Source organism: Lissotriton vulgaris, chromosome 1_1 (assembly GCF_964263255.1).
Source record: "Lissotriton vulgaris chromosome 1_1, aLisVul1.2, whole genome shotgun sequence".
Lineage (NCBI taxonomy): Eukaryota > Metazoa > Chordata > Amphibia > Caudata > Salamandridae > Lissotriton > Lissotriton vulgaris.
The window spans coordinates 938,587,962-938,598,073 of NC_141685.1; the positions used below are offsets into that span (position 1 = coordinate 938,587,962).

Genomic DNA, 10,112 nt, shown 5'->3' on the forward strand with positions numbered 1-10,112 from the left:
TCTTCTTACTGGGAAGGCAGCCCTTACTTTCATTTGTTGCCCATTTAAATTTCTAATTTAAGGCATGAGTTAATAGTCAAACATAGAGCATCCTGACAATAAAATCATATTCTTTATATGGCCCCTCATGTTAAGCAGGGATCTTGGATCATATTTCTTTCCCATCTCGCCTTATTAAATGTACTGTGAAGACCTTTTTGTGATCAGACTGGGGACCACCTCGAAGGTAAAACAGAGACAGCCTTCATCTGTGGTAATCACTGATATTCTTTCCCCTTCTTTCTCCATCCCTAACACATAATGAAGGCTAAGCGACAGAGACTGACTACTTAGGGAATCAAAAAGCTAGATGAACAGGTCCAAGTACGGGGCCTTCTCACTCATGAGAAACACACCCATCTAATGAAATATTACAATCAACTTTGTAAATGATGTTTATCAACTTATTGACAAAGAGTGTGATTGCATGATAACAGGTAGGAGATTGAAGTCTGCTAGTACAGCAAGTCTTTTTTTAATTCTATAGGTGTGATTCGTTTAGAAGAATGAGTAGGATGGGCGCAGCCAGAGATGCCAAGCCCATGATTGCATTAAATTAACCCGGTTTGCTCTGATGCAACCAAGCCCAGAAATTCAAACAGATAAAAGGGCAGCGTCTGTGGCTTATCAACAGAGGGGTTCGGTCTCCTTCAGTCTTTCCTCTGTCCCTGTACATCCCTAAGGTTTCCTTCCACTCTACATCCCTTACAAATCAGCCATCATGAGCATGAGGCAGTCTTCTCGTGGAGTTGGGAAAAACTATAGTGCCGCTTCTGTTGGAGGTGGTAGTGCAGGTGGTGCAGGGAAAATGAGCTTCTCCTCTGCTTCTCACTCCGGAGTTGCTAGCGTCGGCAGCAGAAGCCTCTACAGCCTCGGTGGGAAAAAAAGGATCTCCATCCCCACAGGCAGCCATGCTGTTCGTGGAAATCTGCTCGGTTTTGGTGCTGGTGCTGCCAAACCGGGGGATCTTGGATTCCCAACATGCCCTCCTGGTGGGATCCAGCAGGTCACTGTCAACCCAAGCCTCCTGGAACCACTCAACCTGGAGATTGACCCCGAGATCTCAAAGGTGCGCACAGAGGAGCGCGAGCAGATCAAGTCCCTGAACAACAAATTTGCCTCTTTCATTGACAAGGTAAGCTTCCAACTTTAATACCCTATCTTTGAAATGTTGAGCCCTTTGTAGGCATACTGATAGGAGAGTGCTGTATTCCTCTCACTTAATTGCTTAATAAATCTTAGAGCCCTGGACACAATATTTACAGCACTAAAAGCAAGTGGCTGTGGGTGCTTGCACCTTTCCCTTTTCGGGTCTGTAACTTGTGTCGATCACATTAGTAAATCGCCTTTTTCTTCTTCTAAAGGTCCGATTCTTAGAACAACAGAACCAGGTGCTCGAGACCAAATGGCGGTATTTGCAGCAACAAGGAAAAAGTGGTAGCAAGAGGGACATCTTGGAGCCCATGTTTGAGTCTTACATCAACAGCCTCAGAAGAACTGCAGATAATTCGACCAATAGCAAAATCCGTTTGGATAGCGACTTGAAGCAGATGCAGGATATGGTTGAAGATTACAAGAAAAAGTATGTAAACCAGCGTTTACCAAGTTAGACCATACCCAATGTCACTGATGAAATGTAAATTAGAATTATTAAGAACATTATTACTATTTAATGTATGCTTGCAAACCAAGGAACTTAAAACAATCTCCAACTAGAAGGTAAAATGTGTGAGCGATCGAGTCAGTAGGTGCATGTGGTTCAACACTATGAGGCGCTTCTTGTCTGAGACAGGGATAGACGGACGCGGCACCGGTTGTTCATTCTAGATGGTATGTCAACATATTTATTGTAGCATTTAATCACCGATCAATATATATTATATTTCTCATACAAATCGTAAACCTTAATTGGTCCTTTCTCATGAATAGCCCTTATTTATACACCCCTCTGGTTTTTATGTCTTGTTTGAGAACACAACTGTCTCCAATACTTCTTGCTACCAATTCTTTAAACAATGCATAAAGTGAGCAGAAAGCGAGCTTTAGATGCACCTAGATGTCTATAACTCCTTCACCTAATGCTATTGGCTATTTGGTGTATCATTCTGTGTTCCAGGAAGTGCTTTCACTGAAATTTAGGAGGGTCTGTTTCATATCTGAACAGTAAACCCAGTCATCAAGCTGTCTGTAACATTCTGTTACTTTTGTGTCTACCAGATATTCTCCACATATACTGTTGGTTTTATGATCAGACAATCGTATGCTGTGTAGATTTTACTGTCTGATAATTCCGATGTAATCTTTTTAAATGGTCCAGAATGTTTAAATCGTATTTCGTAAATCCATCTTCAAAGCCACTTTTGCCACAAAGCTGTATTATAGGAGCGTGCTAACAGATATAGGGGTTGAGCTTGTTTTGGGACTAGAACAGTAACTGGAGACTAAAAAGACTTTCAATTTATAGAACCTACATTTTAATTAGTGCCCATGCAAACGTAGAATAATGTATGGATTGCTTGCCTGCTCCTTAAATCCAAACATTGGGCTTTTACATATAAAAAACAACCGTGTGTAAGTGAACGAAGTACAGAGTGGTCTGCAAAGGGAAAGAGAGCCCGAGGCAAGCACGGTACAGAGTTGGTGCCAGAGACCCTACAGCCGTAGAAGTAGGCATGCTTTGCTTTCTGACCATCTTAAAGCCTTAGCTACTGTTTTCACCACATGCCTCCCTCTTCCTCATCCCGACAGGTACGAAACTGAAATCAACAAGCGAACAACGGCAGAGAACAATTTTGTGGTGCTCAAGAAGGTAAGCAATACATGCACAAGCGATGGGGGGGATGCTTCTTACGAAGCATATGAAGAGAAGCATGCACAAGGCCTGACAAGTCAATAATAAACCTAGAGGAACACAAAATAGAGTCCAAGAGAAGAGACCGGTTCCAATAACCTTTCACATTCCCTTCACAGGATGTGGACGCGGCCTACATGAAGAAGGTGGATCTGGAGGCCAAGGTGGACTCCTTGAGTTCAGAGATCCAATTCCTCGAGTCCCTCTACGAGGCAGTAAGCTCTCTTATGTTGCATTATAACCTTCAGACATGCTGTTAACCTCCCACAACCAAGATGCTAGATTGCTAAGACTACTTACCGTACTGAGATGGGATTGACATAAGTTGCAACTCAACCATTTGAATTTGAGTTTAGATTGACAGGGTTTCTAAATGCTTAATATCACTACTGACTTTCGATCTGAAATTTAACCTAAAAACATATTTCCGCACATGTGTTTATATCGAGAAGAATGATGACTGCTGTTTCCTTGTAGCGAGCTACGACTGGTTGAAGTTCTAGGTTTCATCATATTGCTCTATTTCTTTTATTTTGGGTGGGTTCCAGGCTGCAGCATCTTTCTTCTTCCACAATCTTGGCATGAGTCCTAGGCTCTGTATCCCTACTCTGAACTTCCTTTGGCAGGAGGGAAAGCTCCAGTAATTCTAGCCCAGCCTCACTAATTAGTCTCTTTTTAGTACCCATTGTCCTGTACTACTTTTGCCTAGATAGCTACCTATATCAGGCATACATTTCTGGAACCCACATTTCTGTGCCAAATTTTCACTGAGCAGAGTCCTGTTAGGGTCGCATATGGCTGGGCTAGGCTTCCAGTACTATGTGTCCGCTTTCAGTGTTTCTGTGCTGAGCTTCCATTGGCTGAAACTTTGACTCCCATAAACATGTACTGTATAACCCTGTACCAAGCTTCCTGTGAACAGAGCCCATCTCCTGCATTCCAGTATTTCTGTACTACTTTTCTGTCGACAAGTGTTCTGGTTTCAGTACTGCGATAATTCGCTTCAGACGATAGACCTGGCTTCAGTTTTCACGTGCTGAGGTTTTGGTGACATAAGCCCTGGCTCCCATAGGAATGTACTGAATTTCCAGTGACCAGAATCCAATCACCATTGTACTTATTTATTTATTTTTGTGAGAGTTGTGTATGGCGCTCAGTCACTCTGGAGTATGTGGGTGCTGCACTCATAGAACAACATTTCAATGTAGGAGTACAAGTAACAATAACATTTAAAACAGGGGACATGACTCTAACAAGTATCAGGGAGTGGGACTTAATACTCCAGGAGATCCAACAGGCTTCATCTGGAGCGGAGAGGAACCAAAAACATACACCTTATGGGGTCATCGTTAACCAATGTTTCTATATTGAGCTTGCACTCAGTGTAGTCTTACCTCCTGTATTTCTGTACTGAGCTTCGGTACCAGGAATCATGTCTACAGTATCAGTGTACTGAGCTTACACTAGAAGAGTCTTGCATCCAGAATTGTGCTATCGTTCTTCCTGTCATAGGAATACTCTCTTCAATACTCCTTTAGAGTGTTTCCATTGCACACCCTAGCTCCAGTCTACCTGCTTCAAAAGTCTGTGCACAGATATCTTGGATCCAGAGCTTCTGTACTTCCTCAGCCTGAACTTTTGTTTGCAAGAGTCTTGGCCCCAAAAATCCTATAATGAGTTTCTGGCTGCAGTCCGGGCTCCAGTGTGCCTATACTGAGGTTCTCTCGATTCAAATACTGGTCACCATAACCCTGCACTGAGTTTCCTGTGACAAGAATGCAGTTACCTGTACTCCTGGACAGATTTCCCTTTCACAGGAATCCTGTCTCAAGTAATTCTATACTGAGCATGCAATGGCAGGAAACCACACATTTCCATACTGATCTTCCACTCACAGGGACGTTTGCAAAAGTGTTTCTTCACCATGTTTCTATTGACAGTTCTAGACCCAGTACTTTTTGTACTATGCAGAGCTTCTGCACTGAATTGCTGTAACCGGAGTACATTCCTCATTCTGCTGTTTTGTTCTGTCACTGAAATTGGTTTTGGATACTACTGCCTCCTGAAACAAGTTTGTGGGTTCAGATATTGTAAACACATCCCTAAGTGACAAATTACTTCGAATCATTATTTATTTAGATAGGAATATAACTAAGATGTTTGGCTGTATAGCTGAGGTTGTCTATGTCGCTCAGTGGGAATGTATATTGCTAGATGGGATCTCACACAGATGGGTGCAGTGGTACTAGAAATCCCAGCCTAGACGATGAAGCATAAAGCATAATAAACATTGAGTTGGAATGATATCTTCATTTGATTTGCAGCAAATGGCGGAATTGCTATCACATATGTCAGACACGTCTGTCATCCTCTCAATGGATAACAACAGAAATTTGGACCTGAATAGCGTCCTGGCAGAAGTCAAAGTTCAATACGAAGAGATTGCAAACAGGAGCAAACAAGAAGCTGAGCGTGAATTTGCCAACAAGGTATGAGACCTGGAATTTAAAAAAGCACGCTTACTATACACTGTGGACCAATGATCGACCAGTTAGGACACTCCCTAAATGAGAACAAATGTCACTTCATTCATTGTCATTGTCTTTCAAGGCAGAAGAGACATTCAGTTGACACAGGATTAAGGTAGAGGGTCGAGAGAAATTATATATTGAGAGTATGTGCCACAAAAGCTAGTTTATGTATGTTTACACTAGATAAATCATATGAAGCATGTCAATTGAAAAATAGTGAGGAGATTTTACAAGCTGAAGAAGTACAAATTTACTCTTTTAAAGTTTTTGCTTGGATTTTCCCGTGATGTTTTTGAAACTGCACTTTGCAAAGTTCTAGTAATCTGGGGATGCTATCAAATACCTGAAGTAGGTGAGGTTTTCCTTTGGCTCTTTGCAATTTCATCTTGTTTATGTCCCTCTAGTTCCAGAAGCTCAAGGAGGTGGCTGGACAACATGGCGATAGTCTGAAACACACCAAGAACGAGATCTCAGACCTGACCCGGCATATACAGAGGATGAAGGTGGAAATTGACAGTGTGAAAAAACAGGTATGAGATGGAATTTTAAAAACACTGGAGAGTGAGACAACCCACTGGGTGCACAACAAAACCACTGATGCACATACCTACTGATTGGGCATCTGCAGGCCTACTTTCTGAAGAGAAATGCTTATTAAGGTAATAGAAGAGTGTGAGAAATCTTTACTTACCTTTGAAATACACCACAAGATCTCTCTTTTTGCTGACTTGGAGCATTTTTTTTTTTTATTTCTTCCTGTATTCTCCTACCCCTTTAGATAGGCATCTTTCACTTATCACATGATAATAGCATGGTTAGTTACTATCTCTGCTCTGTTGCACTGGATCTTACAACCTCAGCTGCTCAGAGACAATTCCTTTGTCACTTGAACTTGGATTGCATTGGGCACCACACAAACTCAACGATTTTTGCTCAGTCCGTCAGTTTCCAAGGCATATTAGATACAATGAAAAGTGCAAAGTTGCCCATAGGTTAACTACATGAGCAGTGATGTTTCTAAATACTTAAACAAGATGTTCCTATTGCTTAACTGGAAAACAAACATCTCTCAGAACATTAAGCACATCTCACCATGGCTATGTTTTTCGTTTTCCAGATCGCAAGTCTGCAAAATGCAATTACAGAGGCAGAGGATCGTGGAGAGCTTGCCCTGAAAGATGCCAGGCAAAAGCTGGCTGAACTTGAGGCCGCTCTACAGAAGGCCAAGGAGGAGATGGCTCGCCAACTGAAGGAGTACCAGGAGCTGATGAATCTCAAGATTAGCTTGGATGTAGAAATTGCCACCTACAGGTCCCTGCTGGAGTGTGAAGAGAGCAGGTGAGTGCACAGCCTGGAGTCACACCGGTACACAAAGATTCAAACAAATCCACTCCATGTAGGCGCCTACTACGCATTAATGTGGAATTCAGTGTGTGAACAAGGTTTGGGAAACCCTCCCACTGTTGTCCTTTTTAGTAGGATTTTCAAAATAACAGAGCTGATGATTCTTTGCATACACACTGGCCGGCAGCAGGGTATGTGATCAGGCAGCAGGCTGTGCAGCACAGTGCGCCCTCGCTTCTGATAAATTTCAGACCCTTATAAAATGAACAAAGCTTAGGTCTACAGCTAGACCATTCTATTCTGCAATTTATGCTGCACTACAATTGAGGACCCTTCTAGCATCTGCCCAGTGAATGCAATAATAAGGGAAGGAGGGGCTATCCAGAGGCACAATTATCATGATGCAGTCCTTATCACGGCGGTCTTCGAGAAGCTGTCATATTCACAGAATAATATAAATCCAGCATAATCTTTGCCATTCTAGTCCAAAGGTAGTGAAGCCTATGGGCCACACTCTCCAATGAATAAGCTTTACACCATGTCTGAAGAATGAGATTTGGTCAATAAGCCAATAAGTACCCTTAGCAGCACCACAGCCATTGTAAATTTGTGAAAACATCTTCAGATGAAAGGAAAAGAGATGAGGACAAACAGTACATTGTAACTGTGATTTCATTCTTATGCAAGATTATGCATAGTATTTGTCCCAAGAGTAAATTTCAGGAAGTATTTGGTCATTAAGAATTAGAGTGAATAGTAGTATTCATTTTCCGAGTGAAAGGAGAAAGAGAAAGCATGATGGTGTGCATTTGCGCTAAACAGAAAGGAATGGCAACTTTTTATATAGATATCTGAAGATATGAAACTATTGGCTCAATTTCTGTGCATTGGTGTGTGTATGTCTGACTTAATACAGCAATAGTCAAAGACTATTTCTGCTTGCTGTTCCTGAGTGATCATCTTATTAGTAAGACATACTAGAGCTGCAGCACCCTTAAACTAACACAATTTTCTTTATTTTTCAGAATGTCTGGCGAGATTCAAAATTCTGTTAGCATCTGTAAGTGCATTTCACTTTTGTTTACACCTGTATCTATAATCGTGTCATGTTTGTTATGGTTGCAAATGCTTTAGCTCCCCATCTGATGATAGCTTGGATGGGGAATTGTATCCACCCGCCCTTCAGCAGCTTGATTTGACCAAGGGTCTGCTTTCAGTGCAATGGTGTCCTATATCGCAAATCGTTCTATGTGTAGAAATCGTGTTCACTTATTGTTTGAGCAAGGCGTTGCTGTGTTCTCAGGAACAGATACCGGGGATCTCAAGTTGAGGATTCGACTCTATACCAAGTTATCCTATTTGTTAATTCCCCGTTTTTAACCTGAAGTCAATGTCTAGGAATGAGCCTTTATCCTTAAAGTTGTCTCAGTCGATTGCGTAAGTACTTGCAAGTGCCAGAGGAGGTTAGGTATTTAATTTGTAGAAATGAAAGAAAGTCAGTGCTTTCATGATGTTGTGCTCTTTCAATAGAGGAGTTAATTTCAGAAGGTTAACTGTGACATGTTTTTCGCTGCAGCGGTGGTCAACAGTGCTCACAACCCCACTCAAGGAGGTACCAGTGGACAAAGCTATGGACAAGGAGCCGGTGGATACAGCAAGCAGAGTCACAGCTCTGTGGCCGTGGCCTCAACAACCTCGACCTCTAAGAAGAAGTTTTATTAAGTCAGAAGGTTGACAGACAACACACGAAAGAAGAGCTTTCCTGCCATCTGACTGCAGCACTGACCCCCTGGAGTCCATCCATCCCACCTCTCTTCCATCTCTCCCTCATCAAAAAAGACTTTACCTGCAGACCTCAAACTGCCAGTATCGGTGTTATCCCAAGGCTAGGCACAGTATTTACACAAGCTAGTCCACCAAGCAGATATAGATTCCTACTGACTCAAACATCTCACCTGGGGGTCAGAAGTGGAGATAAGCTTTATGTTGAGAAACTGCCAAGTGGTATACGAGGGAAGGAGAGGGAGTGGTTTAAGTGGGCTAATCCTTCCATTCCTGAGCTGTTATTCTTACATTTCCCTTAGCTGATGGAGCCATGATGCCTGTAGGCTCTATGCCACAGAACTAGTTATTGCTGCACTTCTGTCTTTAGTTGAGCGTCCTCGCACTCTTTACACCAGGGAATCTTGTGCTCACCTGTTGCTCTACCTACTGTATGTCAAGATCATAGTGGTGAAAAGACCCATTTAAGACCCACTTAAGAAGAATCATTAGGATTGTCAAGTGACAAAGAAACCAAAGGCCAAAATATATAATTGACTTGCCTTCCATGGGGTGTAAAGTGCAAAGATGGAAGTAAGATCTGGTCCTCTCTTCCTGAGTGATAGGGCTTAAATTCTGTTAAACTTTGGTATTTTCTTTCTAATACTATAAATTTATAGGATATGCACTACATCCCCACAATGTACATTTAGACAACCGTTCATGATTTCTATATGTAACACTCGTGTAACTTCAATTTCTGAGTGTACCAGACTGGTAGGCTCCCTGGTGTCCTATGTACATAGAAACTTCCTGGTATTGCTGGTTGTCGGTGCTCAGGGCTGGGACCTCCCAACTCTCTTGTGTCTCTTATTAAACTGCTTGTCAAATTCAAACTGTGTTCTTAGTCTTGGTGTTTCAACTGTTGGTTTCTCTAATAGGGCAAAAACAATAATTGGAAAGTAGCAGAATCTGTGATGCTCTGATGAAGCAAACCTATAAGAAATGTAACTTACTACTTCTCGTAGGGGGCCTGTCAAAACACCATTACCAACAATATATTGCATTGACTTGTTGCCTAGAAGTATAGGAAAGATGGAATACAAGCACTTCAACTAGATTCATGAATATCCACAATATGGCACCTCTCAAAAGTCTACACTTTTACTAACTGCTTCGACAACTACCAAGAAAAGAGTTCACCTCACAGAGCTTAAGGTGTTGGAGATACGGTCACACTTTCCATCAACCTCCCGCTGAGCGAGGGGGGTTGTATTTAAGGTCTGTTACTGAATCGTTCATTTATAGCACCTACCTTTGGAGGTATGGTGTGCTTCTGCTGAAGTGCAGAACACTGTGGCATGATACGCTTCTGAAAGAATAAGACAAAGCTATTTCTGCTCCCACTGAAGTGCTCCTTAACATATGGACCAGGCTTGATAAGTTTTCCTCTGTCACCATTATTCTCCCTTCAATTCTCAATTTGAGCTATTTAATTCTTATCATGTCTGCACCAAAAGTGTTATAGAACAGGGGTAGACCCAATGTAGTCAAAGGACCTGGGTATTCATCAGTATAGACAACAA

At 42.0% G+C, this 10,112-nt stretch overlaps 1 protein-coding gene across 1 annotated transcript; it reads left to right on the forward strand.

Moving 5' to 3' along the window:
• The first annotated feature begins 448 nt into the window (after positions 1-448).
• Positions 449-9,422, forward strand: LOC147748219 (keratin, type II cytoskeletal 5-like). Its single transcript, XM_086959142.1, has 9 exons — positions 449-1,174; positions 1,404-1,621; positions 2,788-2,848; positions 3,010-3,105; positions 5,215-5,379; positions 5,826-5,951; positions 6,539-6,759; positions 7,791-7,825; positions 8,342-9,422. The coding sequence occupies exons 1-9, from the start codon at positions 761-763 to the stop codon at positions 8,485-8,487; spliced, it is 1,482 nt and encodes a 493-aa protein (XP_086815268.1). The 5' UTR covers positions 449-760; the 3' UTR covers positions 8,488-9,422.
• Positions 9,423-10,112: the final 690 nt, after the last annotated feature.

Excerpts from the sequence above, each read along its gene's own strand:
- LOC147748219 (XM_086959142.1), top strand. The coding sequence starts at position 761 with ATGAGCATGAGGCAGTCTTCTCGTGGAGTTGGGAAAAACTATAGTGCC. Across the intron at positions 1,622-2,787 it reads GTTGAAGATTACAAGAAAAA|GTACGAAACTGAAATCAACA; the intron begins GTATGTAAACCA and ends TCATCCCGACAG. Across the intron at positions 2,849-3,009 it reads ATTTTGTGGTGCTCAAGAAG|GATGTGGACGCGGCCTACAT; the intron begins GTAAGCAATACA and ends TTCCCTTCACAG.